General features: G+C 42.5%; 2 protein-coding genes across 2 annotated transcripts in view; one reads left to right on the top strand and one right to left on the bottom strand.

Moving 5' to 3' along the window:
- Positions 1-6,034, top strand: part of PPP4R3B (protein phosphatase 4 regulatory subunit 3B) — a 123,974-nt gene extending 117,940 nt beyond the window's left edge. Inside the window, exon 16 of the mRNA XM_034764304.1 lies at positions 5,860-6,034. Within this exon, the coding sequence (XP_034620195.1) occupies positions 5,860-5,895 (36 nt within the window). The 3' untranslated portion in view covers positions 5,896-6,034. The remainder of the gene's footprint in view (positions 1-5,859) is intronic.
- The window catches only part of CFAP36 (cilia and flagella associated protein 36), a 133,885-nt gene that overhangs the window by 40,252 nt on the left and 74,042 nt on the right, over positions 1-19,591 (bottom strand). Inside the window, exon 7 of the mRNA XM_034764305.1 lies at positions 5,976-6,108. Within this exon, the coding sequence (XP_034620196.1) occupies positions 5,976-6,108 (133 nt within the window). The remainder of the gene's footprint in view (positions 1-5,975; positions 6,109-19,591) is intronic.

Below are 19,591 nucleotides of genomic sequence, written 5' to 3' on the forward strand. Positions count from 1 at the left end.
ACCCTACTCACACTCCAGTAAGTGTTCTGATGCATGGACCCAAACTCTGCATCAGTTCCACTGGGATTTCATCTTCTCCTGACTGATAGTGCTGGGGACACTGCCTGTCCCCAGCACTCAGGACCCTGAACTATCATCATCACCTGGAAACCCCAACCAGTTCAAGCTTCGTGGAGCGGTGAGATGCTTCTCTCTCTCTCTCTCTCTCTGTGTTTTCCTTTCTACCTCAGGTATGAACCTTTAATAAGGTAACTGATGTTGGTTTAAGCTCTCCTTGTGTAGTTATTATTATTCAATAAATAACTTTTATGGTTAAGCTGGTTGCTTCTTTCTCTCTCTCTCTCTCTCTCTCTCTCTCTCTGAACTTTATCTTTGGTGTTTTTAGCTTCCCCATTTACTCTGCAGCAACGCTTCTTTTACCTAAGCTTTTACCTAAGCTAAGTAGTGCCCAAAAATACTGTGGGGTTTGCTCATCAAGTGGGTTACTACCAGTATAATTGTGACGTGAAAGTGGGGATAGGGATGTGCTGAACCTGTGACATACAAGGGTGGCAGCTTGAATGTGCTGCTTGACCCGGTCTGCTCTGAGAGAGAGAGAGAGAGAGAGTGTGAGTGAATGTGTGAGAGAGTGTGAGTGAGTGTGTCCCCTGCAGGATAGCTCCATTGGAGGAGACTTGCAGAAGGGAGAAGTAGAACTCCACATGAAAATACACGTGACAAGCAGTACGTTGGTAGAATTACAGAACACCCCCACCCCACACACACACACACAGAAGAGTAACTCTAATAAATGAGCATACCTCAAAGTAAGAGGCAAATCTGGTAACACCAGGGAGACAGAATCAATGCAGTTTTATAAAAACTAATTCTGTAGTGAAAATATAGAAAATATGGAGTTTATTAATAACAAACATGTTATATAAATACACACCCAGAGGCCAGAATCTTGGCATAATTTAGGCTGAAGCCTTTAAAACATGTTAAACAGAAGATGCTGCTTTGTGTTTCACTCAGAGGAGCTGTAGTGTAACTACAACCTTGAGTAACTACAACCTTTTGCTAAATTATAAACTAACTTTTTTCATCTATTTTATATGCTTTATCCCTATACATTATAGAAATCTAGTAGATCAAGCTATACTATTTGATATTGTATCACAAGGTAAAATTTTATTATTAGATAAAATAAATCTGAAAAGGTGTTAATTAAGATTTAAGAAACTATACAGATAATTTAAGAGATCTAAATGCATTCTATAAAAGAACCCATCATTTGAAGGAAGATTCAGTGCCTAGGCAACTTGACCAGAAAGTACTGAAAAACAGTTCAGACCATGCTGCCTATTTTAAATAGAAATGTGAGCAATAATATAACTAATCTTTAACAAGGTATAATTGCCAGGTGTTTGTTTTGAATTTAAAAAGCTGATACATTTAAATGGCATCTTGAAAAGCCAATGTGAAGTATAAATCTTTAAAGTGAACCAACCGAAGTGTATAAGATAATGAGGTATGGTCAAATGTATGTTTGGCAGTTTCATAGAGAGAGTTTTATACATGAAGCAATCGTATTAACCTCATAAGTGAAGTGTAGGGGTTAATTAAGTACTGATACAGAGGTGTGTACAGCTGTTTTGTACTATTTCATTAAATGTTATCTTTAAGTGGTGACTGACCAAGCAAATGAGTCAAATAACTTTATACTGCTGCATAATTAACTACTAAACAAGACAGAATCATTGAACAGTGTGAAGAGACTTTACATAAAGCCTCTGTTCTAAAGTCAAAATGGACATTTCTGCAGGCAGCTACAAATGCTGATGAAAGAGCATGGAGTTGTGCAAAGTTGGCCAAAGGACACCACCACGAAGGGCCAAGAAAAGTAACTTGTGGAAGTAGATCAATGATTAGCGCTAAGAGAGTAGACGTTCAACATATGATCCCATGTATATCTCACAAACTGGTAGAGCAGAAGATGTTTTATATGAAGATACTGGAGTTTCCCAGACAAAATTGCAAGTAGTCATAAAGGAGATGCCTTGTTTTCTCAATGGACGATAGTTAGGGACCAAACTTGTATCCTGGTTGGTCATTTCAAATCTTCACCAGAAGCTTGGGTCACTTTCTCATTGGGCCCCCATCAGCTATATCAAGAAGAGGAACAAGACCATGCCATCCAGCAGAAAAATGTATAAAGTGTCCTGAGTTGTTCAATACATTGCTTCATGAAGCAGAAACACTTGGACGAGAGACACTGAACTGGACTGACCAGCAAGACACCCCCAGCTTGGCAACAACTAAAGTCTTGTCGCTAACAAGCACCCTATTAATTCTGTCTTTGAGAGTCCTGTCTAAGAAGACTGCCGAAAAATCTGGAAAGAGAATAAGAATACTGCTGACATAACAACTTGAGTGAATAACCTGAATGCACTCCATCATTCTTGAGAAACCAGTCACTGCAACTGTGATGCTGAGGTGGAGAACCCACCTTCATGCCAGACCAATTGATAAGTAGAAAAATAACTTTTATACATGTATTGTTTTTCCAAGTGGTGACTTGATTATGTTTAGCTAAATGCTTCTCAGAAAGTACAAACCTAAGTTAAAATCCTCTGAATGACTAAAATGTATAATGCGTATTTGTGTTTCACTAACAAGTTTAGTCTTATCTAGAAGGTATGCTAAATCAATAAGTAATTAAGTACACTCAGGTGGGAGAGACTAATTATACTTAAACTAAGCCTACTCATCATTGGCACATGCGCAATATGCCCAGCCATTTAATGGCACCATCATCACCCAAGTGGAGAGCCAGCAGCCTGCCATTGAAATAAATAGCAGGCACTCGACAATGATATGTGACAGTCTGAAGTTGACCACAGGTCATTAGAAAAACCCCATTTAAAGAGACTGGCCACACAGTTGCTCTGTCCTGTTCAAAACCAGTTCAGAGATCACCACAGGTGCCTTGGCAGATCAAAACCTTGTGGACAGATAGTTGGGTCAGTGATGAGAGAGTGATTAATGACAGTCATCGCTGACCACTCATTGTGCTAAGCAGATTCCACCATCATGTCCTTTGGTAGCATAAATGACCATAAAGGGCATCTAAAAGACAGGTGAGCTGGTGGGTGATCGAAGAGGTCTGTGTACAATGACATGTCGCTATTCTCACAGATCTTAGCCAGCAGCATGACAGAGGGATTTTCACGGCAACTATGGGGCGGTACTATGTTGCTAAGTATTGGTAGCCATGGCAAGCGAGTTGCCCGTAAAGTCCCAGTAACAATACGAATAGCTTTGTTAAGCTCTACATCAACCAGCCTTGTGTTAGAAGAGCGACACCAGACAGGAGTTCAGTACTCTGCTGTTGAATAGCAGAGGGCAAGGGCTAATGATCTAAGCATCTGGACGCTCGCACCCCAGGTTCAACTGGCCAATTTTCTGAGCAGGTTGTTCCAAGTGCTGACTTTTGCTGCTGTCTTCCTCAAGTGGTTGCGGTATGTTAATGTCACACCAAGGTAAAATGGGTTTGGATTATGATGCAGTGTGACAGGATGTGAATGACCACTGCGGCGCCTCCTGCTGGATGTCCTAGGGATCAACTCTGCTAACCAGTGCACCCTCTTCTGGTGGCATCTCACCGCTGTCATTTCTGCTCCAAGGACCCACATCACTCCCAGGACTGTGGCATCCTCTTGATGACATAGCCATCCGCCTGTGCCACACTCCATGGACCCCAGTTCCAGGGGATCTGCAGTCAGCTGTGCAGCCACTTCCCTCAGTGGCAACTACAGCCCAATGTCTGGAAACGTCTTCAGTAGTGAGGGGTGGGGGGACCTGGGCCAGCTCACTACTCTGAGTCCCACCCACTACTGTAGATGGCCGCCATTTGCTGCATCCCCTCTGACTCCTCAGTAGACCTCCCTGGGCCAGTTCCCCACAGGCACCCTCTTTGCCCTTGCCTCCAGACCCTTGCCTCAGTAGACCTCCCTGGGCCAGTTCCCCAAGGGCACCCTCTTTGCCCTTGCCTCCAGACCTCAGCCAGCAGATCCCTGCAGACCGCGAGGAGCTGCCTTTGGTTCCCTGGGTTTCTGCCTGCAGCACTGCTCTGTCCAGGGTGCTTGCTGCTTTCAGCCTGCAAGACAGACAGTTCTCCTACCTCAAGCTCCAGGGAGTAACTGAAGCTGCTCTGCAGCCCAGCCCTGATTGGCTGCTCCTTGCAGTCCCTCTCTGATTGGCTGCCTCCTGCGCAGCCTCCCAAGGGCTCTATTAACCCCTTAGAGCCTAGTGTGAGGGCAGGCACCCCATCACATGCAGGTGTTGGCCATTGAGGAAAACGTTTAACTCATGGCTTGCACTTGCATTTTGCAGATAGAATACACTAGAAACAGTCTTAGAAATGCTCAGTTGCAGGCACCATTGACTACAATAGTCTGCCATGAGCTTCATAACTTCATTCAAGACCATGTCAATTTTAGCTGGATAAACTTGCACGAGAGTGTAACTGGCAGGTTGTTGAAGTACAGTTTGATCAGTATCAGTGAAAGAACTAAGCCTTGAGAAAGGCTGTTGATCTGACACTTCCAGAAGCTACAGCAGTTGCCCATGTGTACTCTAAACTGCCTGTTTGGTGAAAGAGCTCTACTACTTCAACCACCCAATGCGGAGCAACTCGAGAGCATTTAAACAAAAGGCCTCTGTGCCAAACTGTATTATAAGCGGCAGTCAAATCCAAGAAGACTGCTTCCGTCTTTAGTTTTTGTAGAAAACCATTTTCGATAAACGTGGTGGTGGATTTGATCACAGGTGTTGCATCCTTTTCTAACCCCTGCCTGCTCAACTTGCAAGACATCGTCCAAATCCGGAGCAATTTGTTGGAGGATCAAATGCTCAAACAACTTGAAATACACTGACAGCAAGAATATTGGATGGTAACTCAACACGTTGTAGGGGTTCTTGCCCAACTAAGCCTACTACTACTTGTAATAGGTAACTTTGCTTCCCTATAGCAAAAGTTACTGTGAGAAACCCCTAGTGTTCAGCCTAGAAGTCACACAGATGTGGTCTAGACAACTGACAACTTCTTAGACAAAAAGCAGCAACAGCTTTGAATTGGCTTGTAAACTAGAGAATTTACCACTATTTGAACCTTTGGTTAAAGTGGTATAAGAGCCCACAATCCCTGGTGAAATTCCAGTGAAGTTAGAATCTGCATATTATGTTTTGGATTGAATGTGATAATTTTGTGTGGTGTAAGTGGCAAAGCTTGGGTATGAATATTACCTAGGCAAGGTAATTTTGAACTGAATTAACATTCTTTGACAATTAGGTAACTTATCTAAATTTCTAAATTCCACTGCAGAATTGTTTGGATGAACGGACATGAGCAGTTCCATAATTCCATTGGCACAGAAACTTGATTGAAAATAAGAATCTATGTCTAAGGATCCATAGTTCCATGTTGATAGCAAAGTCACCCACCAAGACTAGCACAGAATTAAGTTAAAAGTTTGCCTTTGTAACAAGATTGTGATATGACTTTGAATTAACTCAACTGATTTATTATCTCTTCAAAATTGTAACATTCCACGTTGAGGTCAACTTCTGACATTGTGAACATCTAATCATCTTTTGCTTTCTGCAATTTCTTATTTACTTTAAAAGCTATTTTGCCTAAGACAACTCACAAAATTATAATAATTTTATAGTCTGTTCATTAGCCAAAGAGCACAGATCCAAAGAACAGTAAGAAACCTAGTAGAGGTAACTGGTTAATTAAATTATTATATTAATTATACAAATTAAAAATTTGTTTTATAACCTCTCTTTCTCATTTTATTTCTTTTTTTTTTCCAGGTATGTGAAAGGCAAACTTCTTTGCTGAAAAATTAAGACTCCTATTTCTCTATAATGAGTAGAGATGAGCAGGCTAATTATAATGTAATACATAAAATACTTTCAAATAACATTACCTAATGATAATTTTGCAATTTCTTCACAATCATCAACTCTCTCAATATCCTCAGTGGATTCCTTAACTTTTGCTTCTCTTGAATATCCGGGACAGCTGTATGTAACATCTGATGACTTCAATTTATCATGCGTCTTAGAATTAAAAAAAAGAGTTTGTTACATTTTCTAATAATGTACCTTAGGCATTAAAAATATCAAACAAGAATAAAATATGAACTGTTGGATTGTCAGAGATGGTTATTAACTTTTTGATGAGTTATTAATGCTGCCACGCCCATCTGCTATACTATGGAGGTAAAAAAGAGAAAACACTTTACTCACTACTAACAAGAAGTCTCCTACTGACTCACTACCATAAATTAAAAGACTTGAGTTTAATTCAAGACATGCCTCCTAATCCAGAACCACTGAAATTTAGAATTTCAGGTAGGTTAGTGTTTGCCTCCATGCCACACAAAGAGATTTGATGCCATACTTCATGTGTGACTGTGGGGGCAGATTTCTGCTGTTCTACCATCAGTATATCAGAGAAATATGAACCTGAATCAGGAGAGGAGGGGCATGTGTGTGTGTCTGTAGAAAAGATACCACAATAGCAGAACTTTAGTTAATGGAATGGAAACACTGTTACCCAATGATATCCTTTTTGGGAATAATGTCTCCTCCATTCTGAGACATTTGGGCTTGCCTCTCACGCTCTCCCTCATTGCAAATTCTCCATACTGGGGGGCACAATCTAAAGGGGAGCATGTGACCAACCATCTCGTGTGCCCAGCAACCCCTCCCCCACCCTGCGCCCAGGCTGGGACCATTGCTCACTCTCTGCCCCACCAGAGTTATCTGTGTGGGGAGAGAGACTCTGTCCTTCTCCCGCTGCACACCCCCCCTCCAGCTTGTTTGACTGCTGTCCCTGGCAGCTGGGCCTGGGCAGGGAGCGGGAGGGAGACGCTTCTCACATGGCTCAAGGTAACTGCTCCAGGTCACTGATCTGTGCAGCACAGCAGCTGCCTGAGAAAGAGCCTGGCGGTGGCAACAGGCCACCCCCCAACCTGGGCCAGCTTCTGGAGATGGGCCAAGCTAACCAGAAATGTGCAGGGAAGAAGAGGGGATTCCGGCTTGCTCGGCCACTGTCCCCACAGCTGGGCCTGGGTAGGGGCGGGTGAGAGGGAAAGGGGGCGGGGTGCATGGCCCGCCACTGCCAGACTCTTTCTCAGGCAGCAGCTGCGCTGCGCAGAGCAGCAACCAACAGTGGAGAGGCTGGTCCCACCCTCTCTGCTCCCTGCCTGGGCCCAGGTTCCAAGGACAGGGACCAAGCATGACAGGAGGCAGACACAGAAGGAGAAGGACAGAGCCCCTTCTTCCTCCACCAGGCCAATCTGGGGGGACATTTCACCTCATATGTCCCCCCTACACATCACATCTGCTAGAGGCAGTTCAGATTTGTCCACAGAATGGCAAGGCTTACCCCATCCGTACCATCATCAGGCCAGAAAAGCTGTACATAAACACTAAATTCTTTTAAGTAGATAACTCTAAACAGAAATGCTTTCTTCAACTATGAAACTATATACAGCCCATTTATCCCAATGGCCTAGGATATCCAAAACTTTCGGATAACCAGTGTTCAGTTAAATAGAAATGCTATTTTGAGCACTTTTTCTTTTCAAAATTGCCCCGCCAAGCTGCTGCTGAAATAGGAGTAGGTCACAGTATCTGCAAGTAATCATTCAGAACCACTATAAAAATACAAAGTTGTTGATTAGCTAATTGAGAAGTGACTGGCAGGTGATAAACATAAAGCTACATGGGCAACACACTGTGGATTCTATAATTAGATTTTTGAAAAAAGGTAAGTTCAAATTACTGGAATCATACTGTATATATATGTGGATCTGGAAAAAGACTGCTGTACAGATACCTGAAGAACATATCTCAAGTAGAATCATAGAATATCAGGGTTGGAAGGGACCTCAGGAGGTCATCTAGTCCAACCCCCTGCTCAAAGCAGGACCAATTCCCAACTAAATCATCCCAGCCAGGGCTTTGTCAAGCCGGGCCTTAAAAACCTCCAAAGAAGGAGATTCCACCACCTCCCTAGGTAATGCATTCCAGTGCTTCACCACCCTCCTAGTGAAACAGTGTTTCCTAATATCCAACCTAGACCTCCCCCACTGCAACTTGAGACAATTGCTCCTTGTTCTGTCATCTGCCACCACTGAGAACAGCCGAGCTCCATCCTCTTTGGAACCACCCTTCAGGGAGTTGAAAGCAGCTATCAAATTCCCCCTCATTCTTCTCTTCTGCAGAATAAACAATCCCAGTTCCCTCAGCCTCTCCTCATAAGTCATGTGCTCCAGACCCCTAATCATTTTGGTTGCCCTCCCCTGGACTCTTTTCAATTTTTCCACATCCTTCTTGTAGTGTGGGGCCCAAACTGGACACAGTACTCCAGATGAGGCCTTACCAATGTCGAATAAAGGGAAATGATCATATTCCTCGATCTGCTGGCAATGCCCCTACTTATACAGCCCAAAATGCCCTTAGCCTTCTTGGCAACAAGAGCATACTGTTGACTCATATCCAGCTTCTAGTCCACTGTGACCCCTAGTTTTCTGCAGAACTGCTACCTAGCGATTTAGTCCCTAGTCTGTAGCAGTGCATAGGATTCTTGTTGAACCTCATCAGGTTTTTTTTGGCCCAGTCCTCTAATTTGTCTAGGTCCCTCTGTATCCGATCCCTACCCTCTTCACAACTGAGTGTCATCTGCAAACTAGCTGAGAGTGCAGTCCACACCATCCTCCAGATCATTAATAAAGATATTAAACAAAACCGGCCCCAGGACCGACCCTTGGGGCACTCCGCTTGAAACCGGCTGCCAACTAGACATGGAACCATTGATCACTACCCGTTGACCCCGACAATCTAGCCAGCTTTCTATCCACCTTACAGTCCATTCATCCAGCCCATACTTCTTTAACTTGGGGGCAAGAATACTGTGGGAGACCATATCAAAAGCTTTGCTGAAGTCAAGGAATAACACATCCACTGCCAGTTATCTCTTCATAGAAGGCAATTAGGTTAGTCAGGCATGACTTGCCCTTGGTGAATCCATGCTGACTGTTCCTGATCACTTTCCTCTCCTCTAAGTGTTTCATAATTGATTCCTTGAGGACCTGCTCCATGATTTTTCCAGACTGAGTGGGGCAGACTGAGGTAGAAATGGAGCTCCAAAAGAAAAATGTTCAAGTAAATTTTCCATTCTGGATCCTGACCTCAACCCCAGTCTCAGATAGTTGGAATGAAGGGATAAGAATGCGGTTCTCCCTTTCCTAAAATTAGCAGCCTTAATCTTTTGGGACCCTGGGTGGAACACTTTCCTGACAAATGCTACTGCTACTGAGAATGGAAGACCAATCCTGTAATGTTTTATAAAGGTATTGATGGACAATCAGGTGTCCAATTTCAGATTTACTCAGATATGGCTGTTGTCCTTTCTGTCCAAGCAGCAACAAAGGAATGTATTGAGTGGATTCCTATTCCTCCTGGGTCCAGTTTATCTGCAGCTGCATACTGGTTGATGATATAGCACTTAATCCACCAAAATATGAAGGATTTAGATGCTTTTAGGCCACACATTTAGGCTGCAAAAACAAATAAGGATGATTTCCCGAAATGATCAGTTGCACTAAGATAAATTTAAATAGTTCTTTTCAAATCTAGCATGTGTCACGCTATTTCTTTGGACTCTAGGAAGAATGATCTCCTGTGATATAGGAAAGAGAAATTATTTTGTAACAAATTACTCTGGAGTACGAAGAATACACCTTTATGAAACATGTAGTATGGTATATGTCTTCTAACAGTAGAGGATTTGTAACTCTAGTCACCAATGTGACTGTGAACAGAAAGCACGTCTTTAAGAAGAGGCAATAAAGGAAATTAGATACCATAAGTTTGAATGGATGGGATGTCCAAGCACTGTGAACAGGTTCCAGGTTGGGGAGGTGGAAAATACATTGTGATGGCAGCATGTTCTTGCTCATTTTAACTAGGGAAGGGGACTTTTTGTGGGGTGTGCAGCTGGAGGGTAGAGCACTTTGGGTCAACAGTGGGAAACAGAATGCTTGGGGCACCTGTACAGGGCAGGAGTTGGGAAATAGTGTGGGGAAACAGTAAACAAAAACAAACAAGTTGTATACTTTTCAAGATTTGCTTGTATGTAGTCAGTCTTGTATAGTTAGATTTTAAGTCCTTTGGAGGCTCAACTGTTTGTACTGTACCTAGCACAATGGACCCTTGATCTCTGTAGGGCCCCGAGGTACTATTGTTATACAAATAACAATGATGACTTGGTTTAGACAGATGTATTGGAACCCTCATCTCACTGAATGATCTACCAGAGACTTGGATGAGCCCGCATTTGAGATTGTTCTTAGAACTGAGATGTGAATTGCGATAGTATGTGGGGTCTTAGGTCGAAATCAAGGCTGTCTTGTAAGAAATCCAGCAGAATTTGGATGACTGGTTTCTGGGGGTTGATCTTACTAATAGTGACAACAGGAACAGAATTTTGTCCCCCTTTTGTGGAAGCCAAAATGGTGGAAGGCTTGCAAGAGACTAGGAAAGTCTCATACTTTGGAGGGATCTCGTTCAGGACTTGCCATTTAATAGCCAACTGTCACATTCAGTTACTCTGGGTTGGAATGCAGGAGCAAGCCCTGCAATAGAAGATCCTCTCTGCTGAACAGACAGACTGGGGACTTCTATGACACTTCCACCTGTATGTGAATCAGTTTCCTTTGCCAGTGTGGGGTGATGAAAATAACCACATTTCCCTTTTCCAGTTTACTGAGCTCACTCTTCATAGCATTAGAAGAGAGAAAGCATACAAAAGCAAATTCAGCCATCTCTGTGCCAAAGCCTTTGTTCCCAGATATCTACGATCGGCTTACTTGGTGAAGAACTTTGTCACATTTCAACTGGCTAATAGCTCACAGTTTAGCCAGTCCACTTTTGTGTCCCGTGTCCCTTTTATATGGTTTGCCCTGATGGAGACTAAGTGACATTCTGCCTGGGAGAGGATCTGAAGTGCTCTGGTGTTTAGCTTCTGGTATCATAGAATATCAGGGTTGGAAGGGACCTCAGGAGGTCATCTAGTCCAACCCCCTGCTCAAAGCAGAACCAATTCCCAACAAAATCATCCCAGCCAGGGCTTTGTCAAGCCTGACCTTAAAAACCTCTAAGGAAGGAGATTTCACCACCTCCCTAGGTAACCCATTCGTGCTTCACCACTCTCCTAGTGATTTTTCCTCACCTAATATCCAACCTAAACCTCCCCCACTGCAACTTGAGACCATTATTCCTTGTTCTGTCATCTGCTACAACTGAGAACAGTCTAGATCCATCCTCTTTGGAACTCCCTTTCAGGTAGTTGAAAGCAGCTATCAAATCCCCCCTCATTCTTCTCTTCTGCAGACTAAATAATCCCAGTTCCCTCAGCCTCTCCTCATAAATCATGTGCTCCAGCTCCCTAATCATTTTTGGTTGCCCTCCGCTGGACTCTTTCCAATTTTTCCACATCCTTCTTGTAGTGTGGGGCCCAAAACTGGACACAGTACTCCAGATGAGACCTGACCAATGTTGAATAGAGGGGAATGATCACGTCCCTCGATCTGCTGGCAATGCCTCTACTTATACAGCCCAAAATGCCATCAGCCTTCTTGGCAACAAGGGCACACTGTTGACTCATATCCAGCTTCTTGTCCACTGTAATCCCTAGGTCCTTTTCTGCAGAACCGCTGCCTAGCCATTCAGTCCCTAGTCTGTAGCAGTGCATGGGATACTTCCATCTTAAGTGCAGGACTCTGCACTTGTCCTTGTTGAACCTCATCAGATTTCTTTTGGCCCAAACCTCTAATTTGTCTAGGACCCTCTGTATCCTATCCCTACCCTCCAGTGTATCTACCACTCCTCACAATTGAGTGTCATCTGCAAACTTGCTGAGGGTGCAATCCACGCCATCCTCCAGATCATTAATGAAGATATTGAACAAAACCGGCCCCAGGACCAACCCTTTGGGCACTCTGCTTGATACCGGCTGCCAACTAGACATGGAACCATTGATCACTACCTGTTGAGCCCAATGATCTAGCCAGCTTTCTATCCACCTTATAGTCCATTCATCCAGCCCATACTTCTTTAACTTGCTGGCAAGAATACTGTCGGAGACCATATCAAAAGCTTTGCTAAAGTCACGGAATAACACATCCACTGCTTTCCCCTCATCCACAGAGCCAGTTATCTCATCATAGAAGGCAATTAGGTTAGTCAGGCATGACTTGCCCTTGGTGAATCCATGCTGACTGTTCCTAATCACTTTCCTCTCCTCTAACAGTATGCTGTTGCTGGTTTACTGAATCAGGATATTCTCATTCCTCAAGTGATCCTGAAAGTCCTTAAGGGTTGTGACTACTCTAATTTCTAGGAACCTTGTGCTCTGAAGCCTGTTTATGACCAAATCCTTAGGTATTGTTTTGTCTCAGATATGCTCCCCATACTGAGAGGCTGGCATCCGTTGCCAAGATTTTGGGATCCAGATAGCAAAGAGAGGATTCAGCCACCATATGGGCTTTCAATTTCCACCAAGTGACACACTGAGTCACTCTAATCTATGACCCAATAAATATTTTGTTTAACATTTTCAAAAGCACCTAAGTGACTTAGGCATCAAAGTCCCATTTTCAAAAGTGACCTAAGTATCATTGACTTTTAATGAGACTTAAACCACTAAGTCACATTTGAAAATAGGACTTAGGTGCTTTTCTATATTTGACACTGTCTCCTCACTGCCTCTACTACATTCAGAGAAAACTGAGCTTGAGAGTCCTTTCCCCAGAAAAATGTTAGCCTATAAAATTTCTGCAATGGAAAGCCTCTCCTTCTTTTAATCAACATAAATCACTGTTACTGAGTTGGCTGTTTTGTAGCCTCTCAGAATGACTTATAGGCTACAATGCCGAAGATGTTCATTATATACAACATATACCATTCTGAAGAGTCAGACATATGGGGTAAGAGTCTCACTCCGGCCCCCTTTACACTGGGTAAAATGGCTAAAGCACTATAAAGGGGCTATAAATACCCTGAGGATCTATCCATGAAAAAAAAAAAAAACTGGCACAAGAATAGCAGAAGACAGCTGTAAGACAGCTTTCCAAAGACCCCCCCCCAACAAACCCTGTCATAGTGGAGGCAAGACGTGAAGCAAGAAATGCATGCCAGAATGTGGTTGGAGCACAGCACAGTGATGAAGCTGAGTAGCACTGCAGCCATTAGGACAGCCCACAGAGGCTGCTGTTACTTAGACCCCAAGAACATCTAAATTATTCTGGGGGCCACTGTCATGCCCAGAGCAGCCCAGGATAGCAAATGTGCAAAGGCAACATAGAGTTTAGCAGCTTAAAGGGGCAGCACAGAATCTCACCCCTAGGCTCTAATTTCCAAGAAGTCAGGCATATAACTTTGAAAAAACAAGAACCCACTGACGTAGGAAAGTAAATTTAAAAGTCAGCAAAGTGTCTAAAAGCTTAGGAAAAGCCAGACAGTTCCTTCAGGTAAAAGATAGCCTTATGTTTCCAAGGAAAGTTCTCCTTTGAAGAAGAGTGTGTCTTTTGTAGGATTTGAAAATATGTGAAAAGTTTGACAGGTGGGAAACTTATTTGTGTAGTCACAGTATTCATTAGTTGATTCAGGAATTACTCAGCCTTAGAATTAAAAAGACCAGCACCCTCAAAAAATTAAAAGTATAAAAACAAGGGATATTAAAAAACACAGTAATAAGACATAGGACAAGGTCAGCACAAGTGCACAAGGGTTGAGATTTTCAAAAGCACCACAGTGATTTGGAAGCACATGCCCTATTGAAAGTCAATAGGACGTCTTCCTAAGTCACCAAGTCCCTTTTGAAAATCCCACCACATATGACTATGTGCTTAAAAATTAAATGTTAACTTCCTAAGATTTATGAGGCAGTATCCAGAAAAAATTCCCCACAGTGAAAAATCAAGTCAGAGTACCAGATTTTTAAGACTTCCATAATAAAGACTTTGTGCAACAGGGATAACTTGTTAAGAATGAAGAATACAGTAAGGAATAAACCCAATCTTGCCCATGATGTCAGTGGCACTTTGCCTGGTAATAAGGGTTTCCTTCTATTGAGTCCTTCTACTTTTGTGAGATAGCAGCATAACACACACACACACACACACACACACACACGATAGATAGATAGATAAACCAAAGTCTGCCATCTTTACTCACATTGAGTAATATTTTACTCCTAATATAACAGTCCCATTGATTTCAACAACACTATTTGTGGAGGTAGGAAAAAGTTTGGTGCAAAGTGAGTAATGAGGATAAGATTTCAGTGCCTCCAGCACCAAAAGTGTGCCAATATATAACAAGACACATCCAGCCTGAAGTGTACTTATTCCACTTTTGACACTGAAAATGTAAATATTAAAAAATAAGATATTTAATGGACATGAAACATTTTTAGAATGAATTTATACAATTTAAATTCCACTTTACAACTTTATTTTACAGTAGAACCTCAGAGTTACAAACACGTTGGGAATGTAGGTTTGTAACTCTGAAATGTTCGTAAGAACATAACATAAGAAAGGCTATACTGGGTCACACCAAAGATCCATCTAGCCCAGTATCCTGTCTTCCGACAGTGGCCAATGCCAGGTGCCCCAGAGGAAATGAACAGAACAGGTAATCATCAAGTGATACATCCTCTGTCACCCATTCCCAGCGTCTGGTAAACAGAGGGTAGGGACACCATCCCTGTCCATCCTAGCTAATAGCCATTGATGGACCTATCCTCCATGAACTTATCTAATTCTTTTTTTAACCCTGTTATAGTCTTGGCCTTCACAACATCCTTTGACAAGGAATTCCACAGGTTGACTGCATTGTGTGAAGAAATATTTCCTTTTGTTTGTTTTAAATCTGCTGCATACTAATTTCATTCCCCTAGCTCTTGTATTTTGAGAAGGAGTAAATAACTTATTTTCTTTCTCCACACCAGTCATGCTTTTATAGACCTCTATCATATCCCCCCTTAGTCGTCTCTTTCCAAGCTGAAAAGTCCCAGTCTTATTAATCTCTCCTCATATGGCAGCCATTCCATATCCCTAATCATTTTTGTTGCCCTTTTCTGAACCTTTTCCAATTCCAATATATCTTTTTTGAGATGGGGTGACGACAGCTGCACGCAGTATTGAGGATCTGGGCATACCATGGATTTATATAGAATGTTATAGAATATCTATATGATATTTTCTGTCTTATTAGCTATCCCTTTCTTAACGATTGCAAACATTCTGTTCGCTTTTTTGACTGCTGCTGCACATTGAATGGATATTTACAGAGAACTATCCACAATGACTCCCAAGGTCTCTTTCTTGAGTAGTAACAGCTAATTTAGACCACATAATTTTATATGTATAGTTGATATTATGTTTTCCAATGTGCATTACTTTGCATTTATCAACATTGAATTTCATCTGCCATTTTGTTACCCAGTTTTGGGAGATTCTTTTATAGCTCTTTGCAATCTGCCTGGGATTTAACTATCTTAAGTAGTTTTGTATCATTGGCAAATTTTGCCACCTCACTGTTTACCCCTTTTTCCAGATCATTTATGAATATGTTGAATAGGACTGGACCCAGTACAGACCCTGGGTGACACCACTATTTACTCTCTCCATTCTGAAAACTGACCATTTTTTCCTACCCTCTGTTTCCTACCTTTTAATCAGTTACTGATCCCATGAGAGGACCTTCCCTCTTATCCCATGACAGCTTACTTTGCTTAGGAGCCTTTGGTGAGGGACCTTGTCAAAAACTTTCTGAAAATCTATGTACACTATATCCACTGGATCCCCCTTGTCCACATGCTTGTGGACCCTCTCAAAGAATTCTAGTAGATTGGTGAGGGATAATTTCCCTTTACAAAAACCATGATAACGCTTCCTCAACAAACTATGTTCATCTATGTGTCTGACAATTTTGTTCTTTACTATAGTTTCTACCAGTTTTCCCAGTACTGAAGATCACCTCTGGAGCCCTTTTTAAAAATTGGCATCACTTTAGCTATCCTCCAATCATTTGGTACAGAAGCTGATTTAAATGTTAGGTTACAGACTACAGTTAGTAGTTCTGCAATTTCACATTTGAGTTCCTTCACAACTCTTGGGTGGATTGCATCTGGTCCTGGTGACATATTACTGTTTAGTTTATTAATTTGTTCCCAAACCTCCTCTATTGACACCTCAATCTGGGACAGTTCCTCAGATTTGTCACCTAAAAAGAATGGCTGAAGTTTGGGAATCTCCCTCACATCCTCAGCCGTGAATACCGAAGCAAAGAAGTCCTTGAGCTTCTCCACAATGGCCTTATCGTCCTTGAGTGCTCCTTTAGCATCATCCAGTGGCTCCACTGGTTGTTTGGCAGGCTTCCTGCTTCTGATGTCCTTAAAAAAAATTTTGCTATTACTTTTTTAGTCTTTGGCTATCTGTTCTTCAAATTCTTTTTTGGCCTTCCTAATTATATTTTTATATTTTGTAACTCTGAACAAAACGTTGTGGTTGTTCTTTCACAAGTTTACAACTGAACATTGACTTAATGTGCTTTGAAACTTTAATATGCAGAAGAAAAATGCTGCTTTTAACCATCTTAATTTAAAAGAAACAAGCCCAGAAACAATTTCCTTACCTTGTCAAATCTTTTTTTAAACTTTCCCTTTATTTTTTTTAGTAGTTTACAGTTAACACAATACTGTACTGTATTTGCCTTTTTTTTTTTTTGTCTCTGCTGCTGCCTAATTGTGTACATCTGGTTCCAAATGATGTGTCTGGTTGACCAGTCAGTTTCTAACTCAAGTGTTCATAACTCTGAGGTTCTACTGTAATTGATTTTAATTAAAAGGACAAATACAGCATATTTAGGACCATTATCAAATCATTTAACTCACTTCATCAGAGGTAACTAAACCATTCCCTGGCTAAGAAAGTTTCCCCCACTCCCTCCCCCCTCAAAAGGAATAAGATCTTTGTGTTATTTATCCACTCTCCTATGTCCTTTTATAGAATTGTTGCCGGCATTCCTTTTAATCTTACAAAAACCTTCCTGCAGTTACCAGTTAGTACCAGTTTTCCAACATTCAATATGAATTTCAATTGGTGTTTTGTGGCTAAATATTCCTGAAATATTATATATGCTATTTTTAGTTTTTATTTTTCTAGTGGTACCTCTCCTAGTTTTTTTCTTTAGATAGCTTTCCTCAGTGGTCAGGCCATTGCTGAATTCAACAATGTTTGCTATGGGAATGATTAAAGTGGTAAACCACTGATATGTAATTTAGCAAAAACTAAAAAAGTCATCTGATATTTCATCTTCTCATAGCTAGAGTAAGAGCATTTAACTAGCATAAAATGAAGCACAACTACATGAATCTTGCTTGGAGTACTAAGATATCTGAAATTCTCCTACCCAAAGCTGCTGATTTCCTGTATGAGCCAGGTTTAAAATAAGTTTTCATAAAAGCTATTAAAAGATTAACAATGTCAACACAAACACTGTGCTTGCAAATACAGGGAAACTTTACCAAATTTTCAGGTCACAGGGGATAAAATTTCTGTCCTGCAAAGATGTATGCACTCTCTCTAATCAGATCAATGTTATTCTGGGGACCCTCCTGAGCACAAACTGCTAGTTCAAGTGCTTGCTGATGTTGATTGCCCATGGGTGCGCACGCATCTAGAATGGACAGTTGTTGGAATTTTTTGCCTTTAGCGGTATCTGTAGAGCCAGCTGTGGTGCCCTCTGGAGTGCTGCACTCTTGCACTGGTATATGAGGCACCACCGGCCCTACACCCTCTCAGTTCTTTCTTACCACCGGTGAAAGTTGGATGGAGCGCCTTCATCTTGCTTTGCAAGTGCGATAGCAGTTCTTACAGACTGTTGACGGTCTTCTTTGTTACATATAGTTGTCAGATAGTTTAGTTAGAGTCCCGACAGGGACTTTGCCCTGGGGCAGGGCATACCCCATTTCCCAGACTTCAAACCGTGTTCATCATGAAACAGGCTATGTGTGTGACACCCACAGCAGCTGCTTGAAGTGCTTGGGAGAGTCACACATAAACGAGAAGTGCAGAATTTGTAAAAACATTAATTCCAGGACTCAAAGAGTGGGATATCCGTCTAAAGGCCCTCCTCATGGAGGCTGAACTTCGCCCAGCATTGGAGCCTTCCAATCTGACTGCTCAACCCATGTTCAACTGGTTCTGTTGGGCAGCAGGAAACACCTCCACCAGGGCAACCTACCTGGCAAATGGAAACCGTTTGAGTTGGGCCTTGAACCACGGTCTTCACTGCAGTTGATCCTAGATTACCTTCTGCATCTCAAGCTCCAGGGCCTGTCTTTTCGTCGATCAAGGTCCACTTGGCAGCCATTTCGGCCTTCCACCCTCCGTTTCAGGGCAGGTCAGTCTTTGCTCACAACATGATGGTCCGGTTTCTAACAGGTCTGAAGCAGCTCTACCCGCAGGTCCATGACTCCATCCCTCCTTGAGACCTGAACCTTGTGCTGTCAAGGCTCACGGAGCCCCACTTTGAGCTGCTTGTTCCCTTCTTCTGCTCTCTTGGAAGGTCTCATTCCTGGTGGCAATAACATCAGCCCATAGGGTCTCTGAGATTAGAGCACTTACCTCAGAGCTGCCCTACCTCAGAGCTGTTCTACAAGGACAAGGTTCAGCTGTGGCCACACTCAGATTTCCTGCCCAATGTAGTTTCGCAGTTTCATACCAACCAGGATATACTTGGAAAACTTCCTAGTTTTCTTTCCAAAACCTCATAAGTCATATGAGGAGTGAAGATTACACTCTCTGGACATCAAGAGAGCACTAGCCTTTTACCTCAAAAGGAATAAGCCATTCCGATAGTCGACGCAACTATTCGTTGTGATAGCAGACAGAATGAAGGGCCTTCCTGTATCTGCCCAGAGAATTTCATTATGGATCACCGCCTGCATCCATTTTTGCTATGAACAGGCGAAAGTGCCACCACCAGTGACTGTAGCAGCCGATTCAACCAGAGCACAAGCTCGTCAGCAGCCTTCCTGGCCCAGGTGCCAATTCTGGACACCTGCAGGGCCGCTACCTGGTCATCCATCCATACGTTCATGTCCCATTATGCAATCACCCAGCAAGTCCGGGACAATGCTGGCTTCAGTAGAGCACTGTTGCAATCGCACAACCATAAACTCCGAGCCCACCTCCAGAGATACTGCTTGTGAGTCACCTAGAATGGAATCAACATGAGCAAGCACTCAAAGAAGAAAAAACGGTTACCTACCTTTCGTAACTGTTGTTCTTTAAGAGGTGTTGTTCATGTCCATTCCTTTACCCACCCTTCTACCCCTCTGTCGGAGTTGCCAGCAAGAAGGAACTGAGAAGGCATAGGGCCAGTGGCGCCTCATATACCAGCGCATGAGTGTGGAGCTCCAGAGGATGCCACAGCTGGTCCTACGGATACCACTAAGGCA

This window comes from Trachemys scripta, chromosome 3 (genome assembly GCF_013100865.1).
Source record: "Trachemys scripta elegans isolate TJP31775 chromosome 3, CAS_Tse_1.0, whole genome shotgun sequence".
Classification (NCBI taxonomy): Eukaryota; Metazoa; Chordata; order Testudines; family Emydidae; genus Trachemys; species Trachemys scripta.